Source organism: Taudactylus pleione, unplaced genomic scaffold (assembly GCF_031769625.1).
Source record: "Taudactylus pleione unplaced genomic scaffold, aTauple2 ptg001594l, whole genome shotgun sequence".
In the NCBI taxonomy this organism is placed as follows: Eukaryota; Metazoa; Chordata; class Amphibia; order Anura; family Myobatrachidae; genus Taudactylus; species Taudactylus pleione.
The window spans coordinates 107,629-128,095 of NW_028285991.1; the positions used below are offsets into that span (position 1 = coordinate 107,629).

General features: G+C 43.0%; 1 protein-coding gene across 1 annotated transcript in view; it reads left to right on the top strand.

Annotated features, from left to right (window-relative positions):
- LOC148442240 (coagulation factor XIII B chain-like) overlaps window positions 1–15,205 on the top strand; it is a 116,094-nt gene extending 100,889 nt beyond the window's left edge. The window contains exons 8-10 of the mRNA XM_088464127.1: window positions 3,601–3,789; window positions 10,577–10,816; window positions 14,932–15,205. Coding sequence (XP_088320253.1) covers window positions 3,601–3,789; window positions 10,577–10,812 — 425 coding nt within the window. The 3' untranslated portion in view covers window positions 10,813–10,816; window positions 14,932–15,205. The remainder of the gene's footprint in view (window positions 1–3,600; window positions 3,790–10,576; window positions 10,817–14,931) is intronic.
- Window positions 15,206–20,467: the final 5,262 nt, after the last annotated feature.

Here is a 20,467-nt window from a genome sequence, read left to right on the forward strand (position 1 = left end):
GGTGGTGGTGAGGGCGTCAGCGGGACCCAGCGGCAGCGGTGTGTGCATTGGTGGTGGGCTTGAATCTGAGAGGATCCATTCCTTGCCTGCCGTTCTGCAGAGTTTGGCAGCGGAGCCATTTTAAAAAATGGTGCCTCAACCACATTTTTGAAATTCAAAGATGTTTCAGCGAGCCAATCATGGCTTGTGATATCATCACCCCGCCCCCCTCAGCTTGCTTTTATAAGCCAGCATGAGGATGCGGCATGGCCGTCCAACGGCCAAGAGGGAACAATGAGGAGCTCCTGGAAGATGCCGGAAGTCCTAGGGGGCTTCACAGGCTGCTGCCATTTAGGTGAAGACGCTGAAGCCCTATTAGGTTGGCGCCCACCAGGCAGAGATGTTGAAGCCCTGGCGGGTTGTCCCCCACCGGGCAAAGCTGATGAAGCCCTGGCGGGTTGTCACCCACCAGGTGAAGACGCCTGAAGTCCTAGTGGGCAGCTGCCATGAAAAAGAGCTAACACAGGTTGCCGCCCACTAGGTGAAGACGCCTAAGCCCTGGTGGGTTAGCTCCCACCAGGTGAAGACACCAAAGCCCTGGAGGGTTGGCGCCCGCCAGGCAAAGTTGCCGAAGCCCTGGTGGGTTGGTACCCGTCAGGCGAAGATGACGAAGTCCTGGGGTGGTGGCATCCATGAAAAAGAGCTTAAAGGCCACCGCCAACCAGGTGAAGGTGCAGACAAAATAAATTTTATGTAAAATATCGGTGTAGTCTGTTCATTTTAATATTTCTTTTACAGGTGTACTACAGGTACCAGTGGGCCCTAAATGCCCTGGTTGCTGGTACTTGTGGTTTTCCAAGTACCAGTATGCGGTAGAGGCTTGCTGGGACCTATAGTTTACCTGCAACAGACAATATTACTTAAAATGCATCACATTAGACAATCAACCTGGCACCCACAGCCCAGGGGTACCAGGGATAGTCCCAGGCTATCAGCCTGGGCCTGTGGTGCCCTGGAGAGGGGGATTCTTTTTTTGGGGGGGTCCCCAGCTCCCCAGGGATCCCTGGCCTGGGCTGACTAGTGGCCAGGGTTAATGTTTTGGCTGGGGGGCCCGGTGAAAGGGCTCCCCTGGCTGTGGCATTAGCCCCCACTAGAATAAGTCTGGTACTGGTTCTGAAAAATACAGGGGAACCATACTTTTTTATTTCCCCTGAATTTCCAGAACCAGGACTGGTTTAGAGCCCAGTGCTGGTTGCGAAAAGTACGGGGTACCCCTACATCATTTGTCCCCCATATTTTGGCAACCAGGACTGGTTCTGACTAGCCCGGTGCTCGTTGTGCTTAAGTACAGGGGACCCCTATGTCATTTGTCCCCTGTATTTAATCACAACCAGCACTGGGTTACTAAAAGCCCGGGGCTGGTTGCTCTTTTGGGAGGAGTGCCATTTTTTCTTTTTTTACACAGGTTTTTTTTTATATTTTAACGCAGCAGCACTGATGGGTCTCTCTTATCACGTCCATGCTCTGTGTCAATGACACAGATGCATGTAGCATGGATCTCCTGGTCCATGCATGCATCTGTGTCTTGAAATACACAGCAGCACAGATGGGTCTCACTGACCCGTCCGTGCTTCTGTGTCAATGACACAGATGCATGTAGCACAGATCTCCCTGGTCCATGCTACATGCATCTATGTCATATCGCACTCGATCTAATGATCATGCGAATATTCGATCATGCACAATAGATTCTGCAGTTATGCAGTTTTTGCTGCACATCATTCACTTCAGCTGCCGGAGAGAGTTCAAGGGTAATTGCATACAAAATCACATTGTATTGCACCATGCAAATTGCGCCCTTACATCATTTGTACCCCGTATTTTGGCAACCAGGACTAGTTCTGATTAGCCTGGTGCTTTTTGTGCTTAATATTTTCACAACCAGGACCGGCAGTGGAAAGCCTGAGGCTGGTTGTTTTTTTTGGGGGGGGGCATGTCCCTTTTTCAATCTTTATTTTACACAAATTTAAATTTAACACAGATTCATAGATGGATCTCACTGATTCATCCATGCATCTGTGTCTTATTTTCTCAGATGCATGCCCAGCACCAGTGAGCACCTCTGTCACCTGCTGATGCCCCTGTGCACTGTTCTACTGCTGCCACTGGTCTGCACCCTGCTGCTGCCACTGCCCCGCACTTCTGCAACCTGCCCCACAGCCGTCTCTCCCTGTGCATCCCCAAAACACCTCCTGTGTTCCGGCCTTCCTCCACTTGTGCTAATGTACCATTTTGTTGCCCTTCTCCCCTGCAGGTGGCCCGGTTTGCAACTCCAAACCTTGATAGTTTATAAATTTTAAAAAAGCAATGAAATTCCATAGATAAAACACCTTACGGTTTCACATGTCCCATTAAGGCTTCTTAGACATGATCTGAAATTTCACAAAACCTATTGAATTTCTGCCACTCAAACTTCAAAAAGCAATGAAATTATGATCATTAAGGCTGAAGCCTTAATGTATGTGTTCCTTGTGTAATACAGATATGGTATGCCATGACACTACTGGTTAACTGCAGATTCAGCACTTTCACAGAGTGAGATTGCTGTCACTCACAAAATGGTGGAGCTGCTAATTCACAGAATTGTGTGCTCATTGGAATACACACATGCAGTCTATGCACCTGAGGTGTGAGCACTTATGTGGCACACACATCTCATTCAGTGCCCACAATGTTCTCATTCAGTCACCACAATAATCCCCACTGGGTTCCAACATCCTTCTCACTCAATACATCCATCTCATTCATTATACACATTGAGCTCCCTAATTTTTTGTGAGTGACAGCAATCTGAGAGTGCTGAATCTGCAGTTTACTGCATGGTGTCATGGCATACCATATAGGTATTACGCAAGGAACACGTCCATTAAGGCATCAGACTTAATTATCGTAATTTCATTGCTTTTTGAAGCTTGAATGTAAGAAATTCAGTAGGTTTTGTGAAATTTCAGATCATGCCTAAGGAGCCTTAATGGGACATGTGAAACCGTAAGTTTTTTTGTCTATGGAATATATATCTCCTGTGTTGGAAACAACCCAGATGAATCACATAAACCCACAGTAATGGCAATATTTTCAGAATATATTGAATCCCGACCCGTAAGCATTTTTGTTTTGGAGTTTGTTAATACCATGTTCAGCTTGTGTTAGATGTTGCAGTTTTGTAGCAGTAGAGAGTGATATTGTCTGATCCCTCTGTGTCTGTGCAGCTCCTCCTCTCCCATAGAGAGCTATACATAATGTATAGTGAGTGATAAAGGTGGCCAGAGTTTCTTAGTTCATTTAGTCTGACAATTGAGAAACTAAAGCAGCTGTCTACCACAATGTTGAGTAGCTCATTTAAGACAAAAATAGCAATTGTCTATCTCCCAGTACCACAAATTTGCATGTCCAATTGGATGGGCTATGTGCAACCAAGAATTGAATGCTACCTTAATATTACTTATGCAGTGTTCAGTGACCTCTTCATATCCGCAAGTTTTTATTTATAGCTGAGAGAGGTGTTGATTACTATATTCATGAAATCTGTTTGATATGAAATTATTTGTATTTTTTTTTCAGATAGAAAACATTGTGGCCATCCACCCGCAATAAAGTATGGAGAATTCATAAGAAATACAACATATACATCATATGCATTTCCTTCAGGGTCATTTGTGAAATATCAGTGTCCACAGTTATATAAACTGGCAGGTCATCAACGTATCAAATGCCGGAATGGAGTTTGGAATAATCCACCTGTTTGTCATGGTATATGCATACAGTACTTGATTTTTAGTTCTTGCTTAACTGTTGTTATTGTAACCTACTATTCTTTTAATTTTATTGACCTTATATATATATATTGAAAACAGTAAATTATATAGCACACAACTAGCACTTTTGACCTGTCATTTGCCAGGTTTCAACCTACCCCATCCCTCAATTTTCTCTGCAGCCTCAAGCCCATCCTGTGTCTTTCCATCATCATCACCCTGTGTCTCTCAAGCCTCATGCCCCCCTGTCTCTCCAATCTAACCACCGGTGTCTCAATCTTTTTTCCCCTGTGTCTCTCCACCTCATGCCCTGTGTCTCTCCAGCCTCATACCCCCTGTTTCTCCAATTTTATGTCACTCTCTGTGCCTTTCAAGACTTATGCCACACATGTCTCTGTCTTTCATTCACCCCTCTTCTGTCTCATATCTGTCCTCCTTCCCCCATTTCCCTCATTCTCTAAACCTTGCCTCTGGATGGGCAGTGAAGGCTGCCGGTGGAAGGATGATCAAGGGGAAGGACAAGAGTAGGGATTCAATAGGGATGGTGGCTGTGGCTTCAGGCTCAGACAGCACTAGAAGTGAGACTGTGACTGTACCAGCCAGTGAGAGCTGCGGGGAGGGGGCAGGGCCTCCCTGCAGCTCCCTAAGTGTTTTCTTCAAGTGTTACACATATATATCACTCCCTGATCAAAATTAGGTCATCAAGCAGACGTGGTAAACTCATTTCGTTCCTGATTTGCGGCATGTGGCAAACCTAATGTGCACTGCAATTGCCCTAGCTATGACTGCGCGTTCCGTGCACATTAAGATGACTAGGAAGACCATCAGGAATTGAGGAGGGTAAGTATTAGAAACGGGATGGAGGAAGGGCAGTGAGAGAGAGTGAGAAGGGGAGGAGAGCGGGCTGGGAAGGCTTGGCCATAGAGCAGGCAGTGGCTGAGGTTGACATAGCGGATGCTGGGTCTATAGCTACCAGTATTATATATATTCTAGGTATATCCCGCAATCGCAGCCAGCTGCACTGTCTATACACATAAAACCGGAAGTGCTCTGTGAATATCTCCTGAGCACTAACAGCAAGTGCCCTGCATGTCAGGCTGGAATGCACACCAAAAATGATGCAAGTAAACGGCAGCAATTCCCATTATTATTATTATCATCGTCATTTATGTGGTGCCTCAAGTGTTCTGCAACGCCTTACAAAGTACATAAACAAATTGTAGACAAGCGACTTACAGAACAATATAATACAGGACCAGGACATGGATAATATACATATACATTGCTACATTAGCGACCATAACACCCAGATAAGCAACAGAGCATAAGCAACCAAGTGTTAGGTGCCCTAGTGGTGAGTAAGAAGTAGATGAAACTAAAGTAGGGAGAAGCACAAGAGGGTAGAGGGCCCTGCCCTTAAGAGCATACATTCTAAAAAAAATGTATAATAATAAAAAATGCCCATAATCCATACTATGTACAAGTTATGTATAAAATCTCTAAAGGTTATAAGTAAATAAATAAATGGAGAGACCTGGTGAGGTACAAAGCACTCACAAATATACTACTACTTACAGTCACCTACTAATTATAGAAAGAAAAGATAATATAATATGAAATATAAATTAGGAAACTTGCAGAAGTATTAATATACTTATACTTAGAGGAATTAATTTAGAAGTCCCGAACACAATGGAATATATCTATTCTCAAAGAAACCTATTTAGTGGATTGTTTTCATTTAGTCCTCGGGAGGCGACGGTATCCGGTCACGTATCCACCGACTTTTACATCTACACAATTGTAGGGCTCGATGACCTCCTAGGGCAGGCAGATGAAACCATTTTATTAAAGTACATTTTAGGCTAGCCACTTGGTGTCCTTTTTCCAAAAATTGCCTGCCAACAGGCTTATCAGTCATTCCTGTTAGAGCCAGGAGGATAGATGCTCAATGGTTCACCTTAAGTTCCCTGAAGTTTCTATTCGTAAGTCCAACATAATACAATCCACATGGACATATCAGAATGTAGATCGCATGATCTAATGTACAGTGTAATCTATATTGTATCTTGATAGTCCTGTGCAAATGTGGGTGTGAGAAAGTAATTCCTGTCAACATAGCACAACAGCTGACATTCGCTTCAGTGATAACAACCTGGTTTCTGTTTCATTAGCCAGACATTAATATCATTTTTGTCCAGATGGATAGTAGGCCTAAGCAGTAGTTGTGTTAGCATTGGTCCCCAATTGTAGGCCATCATAGGAGCCCTGGTTTCCAAGAATGGCAATATTGTATCAGATGAAATAATAAGCCAATTGCACAGCAGATATTTTTGGGTCACCAGAGACATGTTGTCATACTCTGTCGTAAAAATCAGGTGTCCCATCTCTTTGGTTTTCTTGGTTATCTGATTATAATTTTTTAATTCTAATTTGTTCCTCACTTTTCTGAGACATCTGTTGAGAACCTTGTTTGTATAGCTCCTTTCAGGGAATCTCTCAACCACATCTCAGTCAATTGTTGTTCCCGATTGTTAATATTGGAATTATTGCACATGACCCTCAGAAATTGGGAGATGGGCAGGCTGTTCTTTAGGGTTCTTGGGTGGTGACAGAAACCTATTTCTATCAGTTAGCTTATGGAACAATGTGGTCTCAAGTTTCCCACCTATATTGGTGATGGCAATAACCAGAAAGTTAAGGGTCTTTTCATTTAAATTAGTCACAATGTCCTCAAACTTTTCTCTAGGTCCTTCCCAGAGCATAAAAATGTCATCTAGAAAATGCCAGTTCCAGTGGCGGAACAGGAGAGTGGTGGGCCCAGGTGCAAAAATATGCTTTGGGCCTCCCACCCCCACCAAGCAAAAGAAAAACTGTGAACAGAGGAGATTAAAAATTTTAATTATCCATATTTTAATTAGCACTGTATTATTTTCTGCCATTTTAGTTCCCCAAAATTCACACTGACCCCCTTGCAGTACAATCTTACTCCCTCTCAGAGCCGTAGTTAGACTTTTTGGTACCCTGTGCCAGAGATAACATTGGCGCCCCTCCCCCCCACACACACACACACACATTTTCTAAATAGGGACATAAGATAGTTCACCTGAAAAAGGGCCATGGCCTCATGGGGAAGGGCCAGGGAAGAGATAGAGGAGGCCAGGAGATGCTGGGGATAAAAGAAGAGGAAGCTACAATTGAAAATGATAATAAACAGGAAAATTGACAGGCCCAAACAGCGCCCCCTGTCCTGCGGTGCCCTGTGCCATGGCACTGGTCGCACTACCCTAGTTACAGCCCTGCTCCCTCTGAGCTCACTGCCCCATCGCAGCTCTCACTGCCCCTTCATAGCTCACTGCCCTCTAGCAGCTCTCACTGCCCCTTTGCAGAACTCACTGCCCACCTTCACAACACTTCACCCCTCACAGCTTACTAACCTCTTGCAGCACTTACTGTCCCTCACAGCTTACTTACCCCTTGCAGCACTCACTATCCTCCTTAGTTCACTGTCCCCCCCTTGCAGCACTCTCTGCCCCCCACAGCTTATGACCCCAATCATAGCACACACTGACTCCATCATAGTTCACTTACCCCTCATAGCCCCCTGTCCCCCCATGCAGTTTATAAACCCCTTATAGCACACACTAACCCCATCATATCTTACTTAATCCTCATAGCCCGTTATCCCTCCTTGCAGTTTATAACCACCTTAATAGCATACACTGACCCCATCACAGCTCGCTTACCCCTCATAGCTCACAGTCCCCTGTCACAGATTATAGCCCCCTAATACCACACACTGATCCCTTTCACAGCTTACCCTCATAGCTCACTAACCCCCTCTTGCAGCACTCATTGCCCCAATCACAGTACTCACAGGCACGTCCCCCCAGGCAGTGCCAGCACACTCACATGCTTCCCTGGATTGCAGGGTGGAAGGAAATCACCGTAGCAATGCCAGTAGTCCATCTTCGGGAAGGGAGGAGCTACCCGCTACCCTCCTCTCTCCTCCAACCAGACGGCCCACTACCCGCCTCTCACCTCTGGCCGGACCGCAGCGGTGTCCTCCTTCTTGTTAGGGCCCCCAGCCAGCCACGACATGCTGTAATGAGTCAGTCTGACTCGTCACAGTACTGCTAATAATGCAGCCAGCTGCGGATGGCAGGCCCCTTCACTGCCGTAGTTTTGCCCCTGGCCAGTACAACTTTATAATTGGACCATAAAGAGGGAATATATATGTAGTTTCATAGGTAGTCATGTATAGATAAGCTTAGGAGGGGGCTAAATTTTACCTCTCTGCATGTAATACATATCTCTATATACAAAATGGTTATTCCATAAAACTATTTCTGCAATGGCCCACTGTGTATTCAACTAGTGGGCCATTGCCTGGGATACAGGCTAGAACTGTTATCAGATTTTCCAGGCCTTCATCATGTGGAATAACTGTATATAGTGAACATATATCCAATGTGTCAAGAAAGCCTCCATCTGGTAGAGTACCAATCTCCCTGGGCTGTGATAGAAAATCCCCTGTATCATGAATATAACTGCCACTCTTTCATACCACCCATTACAAAAAGCTATCAACATAAAAGGCCAAAGGCTGAAGTAGTAATTCTCTGGCAGAAATAATAGGTCTACCTGGATGTCCCACTAGTGTAGGTCTGTACTGACTCATGGCATCATCTTTCAATTAAATAGGGTGAAAATAGTTTGGGAGCTATGCTGCGAAAACAAGTGGTATATTTCAAACTATTTTTGGACTTTTTGCTAAATATCTATTTCTCTGTGCTCTCTAAAGTTTTGATAATCTCCATTAATTTGTGATTGTTGTGACAGAAGACACACTAGGCATATGCACAGGGACATGTCATGCATGTTTATCATTCACATTGGCAATTATCTCCATGCAGTTTATACACAAACATCCAATTTTAGAGATACCATACAGGTAAAGAGGCCACAACTGTGGCCACTTTCCATGCCCACAAATAAATTCAGACTTCCATCCATAATCAGAGTTGGCTGCCTCTACGCGACCCACTGTCCATAGTCATCACCGGGTCTGTTGACACCCAGAGCGCACTCCATATCCCCCTCGCGGAGCCGTGCGCATCTAAAAAGGGGGTGTGGTCTAACATAAAGGGGGTGTGTCCTTGCAAGAAATGCCTCTGGGGACATGCCCAGTGTCCCTGGTGAAGCTGGGCTGCCCCGGAGGATAGTGTCTACACTGTCGGCTCCTCCTCTGTGACAGGAGCTGAGTGCTGCAGGAGAATGCCACACTGCAGCACCCGGCTCTTTCACTGAGGAGGAGCTGGCATTTTTATGTCACTCCCTCCAAGGGTGATACACGGTGCGGCCTGCACCCCCATAGCGACACCATAGCCACTGCCCCCACCCATCCATTTCAGAAAGTAGCCATTATCACCATCAGCACGCATCTGCATTACCCCAGGCTCTGGTGCAAGAGACCAGTCTGAAATCAGACGTATCTCTGCATACACATGACTCTGAATAGTCCGCAATGCCACCTCCATGCCCATTACATGTCCACAGTACACTTATACTGTGTGCAAATGCCAAGTTGCAGCCCAGATACACCCACTCAACCACAAGTGGAGAAGCTGCTGAGATATGAACCACCTGTAATTGCTAAAAGTTGTGACATATGCACAGTTGTTAAAAATCGCGACCATAGACGGACTTACATGCAACTCTGAATCAGGCCCAGAATAGCTACTGTGTTGGCAGATAATCTTTAGATTAGGTTACAGGTGGTCATCTCTAGAAGTAAAATGAAGCTTCACTGGGATGTCACTTTTGGGCTTTAGAGTTTTCAAAGGGCTGGACTCAACTGCAACTCTTTACAGTACTAGTGGGCATGGCAAGAGATTTATTTAGGTCACCTAGCTGGCAACCTGGCCCTATGATGGATGCAAATATAAAAAGGAAGAAAATGTAAGTGCAACTGCAAAATAAAGACCTAAGGGCCTGATTCACTATGGGCCACTATTGCAATCGCAGCTGAGATTACGCACGCAGGTCTGTAGCGAAAATATGCTAATAAACACAATCGCAAAGCCGTCGCACAACCAGCATAGAGACGTCCACTACCACTATCTCATATCTGTAATACCTTGCAGTCCTGCATATACATCGGTAACATCGAGTGACATCGGCCTCTCACGCACATTTACAGCAGATCTGACCTTATTCAGAAATTGCTATTCTCGTCGCATGCAGTAAGTATTCAAGCTGCGTTTGGAAAATCTGGTCTGTTTTCTAGTGTTTGGGAGCAAATTTCTAATGTTATTTGCTCCCATACATTACCAGGTTTTCATTTCAACCAGCCAGATTGGACAGATATCTGACAGATAATTGCATAGTGTATGCCCAGCATAAGTCATCGCAGAGCAATCACAATGCTAACTCACGCACACGCACCGATGCAAACGCATGCGCAGTACGAACCATCGACCCATTAGTGTATGCTGTTGCATTTGCAATCCATGATTAATCAGGCCCTAAATCTTGTTAGTGATAATGAGCACAATGTCTCTGCCAAAGTACATCAAGAAGTTCACAGAGTCTATATTTTTTCATTCTAGAGTTAGCTAAGGTAACACCAAACTATAGCATCATACATCCCTGATGGAGTAAACATAATGGTCTGTATATTAATGTACATTATTTACTTATATTGCTATGTTAGCTCTCTAATTGTATGCCGAATATTTAGTAGAAATTAAAATTCTAAAAAGATTGTGTTTGTATCTCAGAGCCATGCACAACCAACGAGAACTACATGAATGAAAACCATGTTATGCTGAGATGGAAAGGAAACTTTAAGCTCTGTACCAGAAATGAGTTGCATAAACAACTTGCTAAAAAGTGCTATGTTGTACATGATAATTACATCGAGTTCACTTGTATGCCTGGATATAAAATACCAGATCCAAAAATGTTAAGAAGCAAATGCTTTAAAGGAGTTCTGAAGTATCCGAAATGTTTCTAGACAGGTGAGAACAATACGAGTCTAAAGCAATGTAGCGTAAACGTGATATATGGGTATTGGGTTTAATATTATTCTCATAGTGACCTTTTGTATGACAGTAATATAAGTGTTCCCTGTTTTTGAAAACCCTTATAAGTGTCCCTCTTAAGTATGTTGATTAGTATGTTAACCAGCCCTCCATATTCACTAATACTTTTATTGTCTTCCAAATTTGTGTATAGAATTCTAAAAACTGTTATACTCCTTTCAGACATAAGCCAAAAACCCATTTTTTTTTCTGTGCATGCCCATCAACCCGTGTCCTGCTTGTGTCTGAAAGAAATAACCTGGGCTTGAACCGCAACCCTTCCACTGACCAGGGTTTTTCCCAGGACTTGTTTCCCAGGTCAGTGTCACAGTTCATGTCTGAAAGGTATAACCCGGGTCTTGATGACCCTGGTTCATGCCTAAAAGTGACTAAATTAGAGGATACAGTGGATGCTTGGAGATGACATCATCTCCATCTGCCCACTGAGAGATGGAAGACACGGGTCACTGGAAGACCCGGGACTAGTGTAAAGGGTAATTACCTGGGAATAACCTGGGTCCTCACCCAGATGTGAACGAAATAAGTACAAAATAACCCTGGCTTCAACCCATGGTCAGAGCTGGGTTAAAGCGGGGTTTAGATCTGAAAGGGGTATTAGTGGTAAATATAATGTCCTTCCAGTTGCCGGCAGCTAGTAGATTTCGGTGATTTAGCTGCTAGATTTAATGCAACAAGTCTTATTGCATCCAATTATCCTAGGTCTTCTAATCTTTGATTAGTTATGTGAAATTATTGGATAATGTTCACAAATTTAGCTGGGCTCTTATTTCATGGATTAGTTATATACTATTTATGGATAACCCTCTATAAATAGCACTATTTTCTACCTCCACCTGGGGGACTAGGTAATGAAAAAAAATTAGGACCTATGAAATGCAAACTTTACTAGCAGCAATTGTCCCTGAATAATGGTGCCCACAAACTCTGCCCATCAATAACGTCACTTAAAACCCTTTACAGTGGTTCTTGAAAGTTTGTGAACCCTTTAGAATTTTCTATATTTCTGCTGAAATTTGGCCTAAAACTACCTCAGATTTTCACACAAGTCCTAAAAGTAGATAAAGAGAGCCAAATCAAACAAATGAGACAATATATAGATGTGCTCGGTTTTTTTTTTGAAGAAAATTATCCAATATTACATTTCAATGAGTGACAAAAGTATGTGAACCTTTAGGCTTAGCAGATATTTTGTAGACAACATTAGAGTCCTGTATTTTCAGTCTATGGGATGACAATCAGGTCTGTCTTTTTAAAAGAAAAGGGATCTATCAGAGTCTGATATTCACAACACATGTTTGTGGAAGTGTATCATGCCTCGAACAAAGAAGATTTCTGAGGACCTCATAAGAAGAGTTGTTGATGCTCATCAGGTTGTAAAAGATTACAAAACCATCTATAAAGAGTTTGGACTCCACCAATCAACAGTCAGACAGATTGTGTACAAATGGAGGAAATTCTAGACCATTAATACCCTCCCCATGAGTGGTCGACCAACAAAGATAACGCAAAGAGTAAGGCATCTAATAGTTTGCAAGATCAAAAAAGGTACCCAAGGTAATCTCTAAGCAACTGAAGGACTTTCTCACATTAGCTAATGTTAATGTTCATGAGTCCACCATCAGGAGGACACTGAACAATGGTGTGCATGGCAGGATTGCAAGGAGAAAGCCACTGCTCTCCAAAAAGAACATTGCTATCCATCTGCAGTTTGCTATAGATCACCTGGATAAACCAGAAGACTATTGGAACAAGGTTTTGTGGACAGATGAGTCCAAAATAGAGCAGTGGTGGTAGTATCATGGTTTGGGCCTGTTTTGCTCCATCTGGCCCAGGACGACTTTCCGTCATTGATGGGACAATGAATTCTGAATTATGCCAGAATATTCTATAGGAAAATGTCAGGACATCTGTCCATGAGCTGCATCTCAAGAGAATGTGGGTCATGCAGCAAGACCACGACCCAAAGCATACAAGTCATTCAATCAAAGAATGGTTAAAGAAGAATAAATGTAAAGTTTTGGAATGGCCAAGTCAAAGTCCTGACCTTAATCCAATCGAAATGTTGTGGAAGGACCTGAGGCGAGCAATTAATAGGAGGAAACCCAAGAAAAATGGGGAAAAAGGGTACATGGGAAAGATTCTGCACAAGAAAAAACTAGTATATTTCTACATACCAACTGTAAGTGAATGTTATAGGGAGTGGACCCTCCCCTCTAGGTTTAAAAATGTTGGTGGTGCTCCCTGGAGTCCAAATAGTCCAATAGAAAAAGAGTTCCTTGCACATGCAAGTCAAGAAGACTCCTTTTTGGGGCACTCTTGTGTACTGTGTTATATATGACGTAAGAAAAATATGTGGAAAAATTTGTTCTTTCTAAAACAAATTTTATTAGCATACTCATTAAAATAAAAGGCACAAAAGCAATATTTATAACAATATGTATGATCACATATGATATATAATAATATCAGTTCTGTTTGAGAAAGTTTAAATTAACCCTCTATACCAGAACTCATTGGGTGAAAGTATTTGTTAGGTAATCCTTTTGTGTTTAAAAGGTTTTTTTAAAAGGATAATATTAAGCAATCACAGGCAGATAATAACTACTACTAAAATTGCAGGTTTGTCATGGAATATCAGCTCTTAATATACCAGATAGATTCAGTGCATAGCCTCCTTATTGAGGCAATTCAAATCAATCACAAGCTAAAAACTGAGCAACCAATAAATTGGGAAAAATGAAAGATGAAAGTAATACAAATAGGACTGATACCATATGAGTTAGGGGTTTTGTTCCAATTTATTGGTTGCTGAGTTTTTAGCTTGTGATTGATGTGAATTGCCTCAATAAGGAGGCTATGCACTGAATCTGTCTGGCATATTATGTGCTGATATTCCATAACAAGCCTACAATTTTCTTGTTGAATTCCACACCAATGTTGATTATATTCAACAAACTCAGTAGTTATTATCTGCCTGTGATTGCTTAATATTATCCTTTTGAAAAAACGTTTTAAACACAAAAGGATTACCTAACAAATACTTTTGCCCAATGAGTTCTGGCATAGAGGGTTAATTTAAAATTTTCAAACAGAATTGAGATTATATATCATATTTGATCATATATATTTTATAAAAATTGTTTTTGAGCCTTTATTTTAATGAGTATGCTAATAAAATGTATGTCTTAGAAAGAACAAATTTTTCCACATATTTTTCATACGTCATATATAACACAGTACACAAGAGTGCCCCAAAAAGGAGTCTTCTTGACTTGCCTGTGCAAGGAACTCTTTTTCAATAGGAGGAAACCCACCAACATAACAGAGTTGAAGCTGTTTTGTACAAATGAATGGGGTAAAATTCCTCCAAGCTGATGTTCAGGACTAATCAAGAATTACCTGAAACGTTGAGAAGCAGTTATTGCTGCACAAGGGGGTCATACCAGATACTGAAAGCAAAGGTTCACATACTTTTGTCACTCACATGTGATATTGGATCATTTTCCTCAATAAAAAAATGACCATGTCTAATTTTTTGGTCTCATTTGTTAGATTTGGTTGTCTTTATCTACCTTTATGACTTGTGAAAATCTGAGGTAGTTTTAGTCCAAATTTAAGCAGAAATATAGAAAATTCTGATGGGTTCACAAACGTTCAAGCACCACTGTATTTACCACCTATTCTGCCATATGTTATGTTTTCATTGAAAAAAAGACAGTGGGCACGACTGCAAACCAGTGGCATTACAACTACAGGTACAACACACTATTCGATTCCGGCAAACTAATGTAACTAATGACTGACAAATATAATAAAATGTGGGTAAATTGATCGGTAACTATAGCAATGGCTGTTAAACTGTTAATAGATCTCCACCCCATAATTTGATGTCCTTTTACGCAATTTCCTGAAGTAAGCTGGCAGTAATGCTATACCAACCATAATCAGTTCTCATTACATATAGAGCTGCAATATTTGGGGAACAGTGTCAATTAATGTGTAACCTAAGGTTTTCCTATTTTGTCTTCCAGCAAAAAGATGACTACTACCAAGTACTGTATGATTGTTAAAATGATCAGTTAAGCAGTTGCATGCATACACTGTATTGCTTTATGTAATGCATGTTAAAACAGTTTTGCAATACAAAAATGTTAAAAAAACAACCAGATATATATTACAGACTCTGATAAGATTCTACTGTAACAATATTATCCAAGATGCTATCAGTCCAGACTTTCCTGTTTTTTCCTTCATTTCCTGCATGTCATTTTTTGCCTACCTCATAAATAAATGATATTGCATGTTGCTGAAAATGTGACTTTGTATTTAGCTATATATATATATATATATATATATATACACACACACACACACACATATACACACAGTATATATATATAGTAAATAGATGTAAAGATAACTGGTCCTAGTGCTCACTGACATGGCCATAAGGTGTACAGCAAACAGTTGCACTCATGAGACTTCCAAGTAAGCACACACATCACATTATCTTACATGAAATACACCCAGAGTGAATGTTGCATTGCATCCCAGGGTCTCACGGCAGGTAACGGTTCTGGTAACAGCGGAAGCACTCCCCACCCTGGTGTCCTTGGCAATGCAAAACACAAAATGATACTCCGTCACCACCATAAATATGATGCTGAACAATGACATAGCTAACATCTATTATAGAAAGTGCATATCTAGGGATACATTTACTAAGAATCGAGTCTGTGAGAGTTTGCTTTTTTTAAATTTGATTAGCTATGCCGAAACTCAGGAGATTTGAGGCTCCTGAAACTATCAAATTTACCAAGAAGTGAGTTTAGCTGAGAGTGAGATGTCCGATGGTGAAGCAGGACGAGATTTCTCCCCCGAGTAGCAGGTTTTGCAGGAGATTACTCACCCGAGATTTCATTGTCTTCTATCTGCAAAACTCTCCCAAGCAAGCAGTCCGCACATATCAGTGAGCTATGTGAAGGCTGCTTGTGTTCTAGCCTGTCAAAAATGGGTTAAAAGTGGGTTAATAGGGCCCCCCCAAAGCCTAACCAGCACCGGACTTGCCAGCCAGTCCTGGTTTCTAAAATTATGGGGAACAAAATGTGTAGGGTTCCATCGTAATTTGCAAACCAACACCTAGGCTGCAGGGCCAGTCCTGGTTTTAAATATAAGGGGAAAAAAAATGTGTAGGGTATCCCCTATATTTAAAACCAGCACCGGACCCAAAACGGCTGGACTGTAATGCCACAGCCTGGAGACCCTATTACCCAGGCTCTGTGGCCATAGCTATTATTATCCCAAGCTGCTCAGGACAAGCCGGAATCTCATGGGAAGTGGGGACGCCCCCAAGAAGGGGTCCCCCCTCTTCCTTAACCCCAGGCTTGGACTGAAGCCCAGGGCTCTTCCCCGCACCCCTGCTGCCTTGGATACGGGGATAATAAAGTGGGAAATACAAGTAAACTATTGTATTTTACAGTGGGACTACAGGTGCCAGCATGCCTGCCCTTTGGCACTTGTGGAACTACAAGTGCCAACAGATGGGCAGCACCTGTACACCCACTGTAAAATAAATAGTTAAATAAAGACAAAACACACACAACATGCCTAGTAAAGCTTTATTGCATACACCTACCCACTCACACATACTTACCTATACCAACCGGTCTGACCACTAGAATCCTTAATGACTGGCCCTGTCACGTGACGGAGAAGATGCGAATGTACGAATATTCTCTGTACAGTGCTGCGGAATATGTGTGCACTATATAAATAACTGGTAATAAATAAATAAAAAGGGAAACCAGACTGCACCACTGACTTCTTTGTAGAGGGAAATTTGATTGCCTATATCCAGATCGCACTACTGCCTTCATTGCACACCTAACCTCCGGCTATAGTAAAGAGCTCCTGCAGCGTGTAGTGAGACTACACAGAACACAGATTCCCCTGGAGTATGCAAACACACAGGGGTGCTACTCTACGAGTGTGACCAGCACTGTTTCCAGACCGGCATCTCTCCTACAGATTCCAGCATAAGGAGAGCTGGGTAATTATACCGGGACTAAGCAATTGCAATATTATTTGACTGGCTATTGTAGTCTGGCTTGAGAGGTCTACTGGATTGGATATCCGAATACGTCTGCATGTGATAAGGAGCTATTATGACTTTTTATTATCATTAATTACTGAAGGAGTGAGAGGCAATAAATCCTACTTTCAGGATAACAACAATCAACCCAAGGAGTCATTCTAATTATTCAATTAAGTGAATTGCTTCTTGAACTTTCACATATAATATATAAACAATCTGTGTGGGATACAAAAGTATAGCTATATAGTTGCTTATTTATATGTTATTCTTTACAAGTTTTCTGTATGCATGATTTAAATAAATTGAGTTATTGTATGAATCTGATCCTGAAGTCTATGCAAGTGCTCCCAGAGGTGAAGTGTTCTGATTCACCTCATATATATTTCTTTATAGGGTTCTACAAAGTGCCTGATAACTGGCTGGTCACTCCTGTGTTGCATTCTGTCTAGCTACTCGACCTTTAGCATGTAGCGAATGTGCCCTGGTGAGACATCTGTTGATGATACAGTGCCTGTAACCTTGACTAAGGAAATACTCCTTAGTATCCAGCAATTGGCTTTCAGGCAGATCGGGGTCTGATTTGTGGTGGCCTACCCTCAAAAACTGCAACAGTGGTAAATTGAATTTAAGAGCTTCTAGGTGTGGCTAGTGGTGGTTAACAGATAGATATCCATGCTTGAGCACAGGTGACTTATTTAGCACCTCAGTGAATTTTATTTAACTATCTGAACTGTAATGGTGGAGTGTGGGAAGCTCTGCAGAAGAGTGTTGCAGTCAGTGAGTTTGTGGTATAGAGTATTAGCCAGACCTGAGCCCTTCTTGAAAACTGACACATCATGAAAATTCAATTGATGATCATTGATAGGTGCTGTAATTTACAAAGAACTGACAAACGAACTGAAGGAGAGGATCATTTGATTGAAAGCCTCACTACTGTTTCAGATAATAAAGACATTTTCAATAATCCCCTCATAGCAGACGATACTCTCATGGCAGTGGTTCAATATGTACTCCCTCTCATAGTTATCAATGTGGAATGGGTATGTAATGGCGGGGTGCCTCCTGTCAGAATACCAACAGCAGCATCCCGATGGTTGGTATCCCGACAGGGGTTGGCTAAGTATACTTACACTCCCCACTTCCCCCCCTAACTCTCCCTTTTTGTAGCCTAACCCTAACCCTCCCTGTTAGTGCCTAAACCTAAGTCTACCCCCTTAGTGCCTAACCCTTACCCCCCCCCCAGTGGTGTCTAACCCTCCCTCCTAGGAGTGCCTAACCCGAATATCCCCCCAAAAAACCTAACCCTGCTACACTCCCTAAACCTAACCCTTCCCCTCACAGCTAACGCTAAGGGCGCCCCGGACTTACCTCATTCGGGCTGGCGTGCTCCGGCGTTCTGGCGTCGGGATTAAGATAGGCATCAGTATTTCAATGCCTATCTTGTCGGGATTCCTCTTTTGGTATTGAGACCGACGGCCGCAGGTCTCATAACTACATCCCATCCATGTAGATGTTTGCATAATCTGGTGCAAGATATGGGGGCCCATTTATCAAAATGTGTTTGAGGTAAAATCACTGAAAACACCCATTTTCCTCAAATACTAAGTACCCAGATATATTAAGGAGGGACCACAGCAGGAATCTCCGATACCGGCTGCTATCCCTCCATTACTGCTGGCAGCTGCCAGCGGCGTATCTACCCATTGGCCAGGATGGCACTCGCCAGGGGTGCCAACCAAAGGGGGGCGCCTTCCCGCAGTGCCACAAGCAGCCAAGGGGTGGACTACCCCCATTAGTCCCCTGGCCCCACAAGTGTAGGGCAGACTACAGTGAGAGTGGTCTGCCCTACACAGTTTACAAACACACAGCCGCCAGAGGACACTTGCTAAGGGGGGGGTGCCAGTCCATTACATTGCCAGGGCTGCTTGGATCCCTAGATACACCCCTGGCAGCTGCCTCCCGCATAGGTTTCTATGGAGAAAGTGATGCTGCAAAATGTACCAATATCTGGAATGCAATGCATTCCAGATATTGGCCCCCACAGCTAATGCCATCTGAACTTGGCGTTAGCCGCTGTAGCCTATGGGCTACACCACACACTATTAGCCGGCAGAGGGATCTTCCGGAACCCACCCTGGCTATTCGATGTGCATGTGCAGTCCACGGGACTACACATGCGCTCCACCCCCTGTAGTGCCAGCCGCCCTCCGGAGACAGCTCAGGGACAGGCTCCTTTCGGAGCCCGTGTCCCTGCATGTCCCGGATTATACATCTGGCTGAAGAGATCGCTTTTTGCAATGTGATCAGGGGCGTTACTGACATGCCCTGATCATGTTGCAAAAGCGATCAATGATAAATGGGCCTCATGATCTCACGGCTGTCATTTGTGCTTGCAGGTAAGAAAAAATAATAAGACATAGATAAATTAAATTCTAACATCACATTATGTGTTCATTCTAAAATAAGTCCTTGTAAAAATAGGAATCCTCTTTAGAACAGAGGGCCTGATTCAGAGCCGGACGCTATTTGCGCTCGCTCGTTCAGAAAAAGGGGCCGGATATTTAAATATAGCGCTCGCTCTTTGCGGTCTGTTGACGTCTCTATGTCTGAGCGAGTGAATGAAATAAGCGCTCGCTATTTTGTAAAGACGCCCCCTGGCCGTTCACATCATACGTCATCTCCGCTATTTATTAGATTAATCGAGTACATCGAAAGGCGTCTGAACTGCTCGCAGTGCTTGTGGTTGGATTTTCCTACCGCAATCATGCGAACAGTTCAGGCTAAAAGACAACCAAGTGATGTGGTCGATGACGCTGTTTTTTTAATTATGCGCTCCCATTAAACGCCCGTTTTGACCGTTTGGAACGCCTGCGTTCGGATCTCCACTCCCCGTTTTCAAGCACCTTCCCCTGTACCACCCACAAATGCCTCATCCTATCACTCAAATTAGCAGGCATTCGCTATTTTGTGAGCACACGATTTCCGACCGCACTGACTGGTTGGCGCATGCGCATTACAACGCATGCGCAGATGTGCGAACATCGCTCGGAGCGAACGAGCGGCCGCTTACGAGCGGCACTCAATCAGGCCCAGAAAGCCTAGGTAATTATGTTTAACTTGTTTCAGTTGGCGCATTACATTAATGTAACAAAAACATGAATCCTGCAATAGTGTAACAACCATATGTTATAAATGTATCAAATATCTATCCACACAATAATATTTGTTTGTAAGCAGGAACTAACAAATCCAAAAGTACTTATCTCATCAGAGTGATTTAAAACTGCAAGTATCTAATATGACCTAATAGAGCAAGGAGTTATTATTATTCATTAGTATAAATTAGCTAAAAATTGGAGCTCATACATTGTCAGGCAGGCTCCCAGGCCACTTATGTAGACCTGATGCAGACTGGAGCCACTGTGCCACTTTTAATATGAATCTAGCAGGGGCTTGAAAATTGCCAGGCAGGC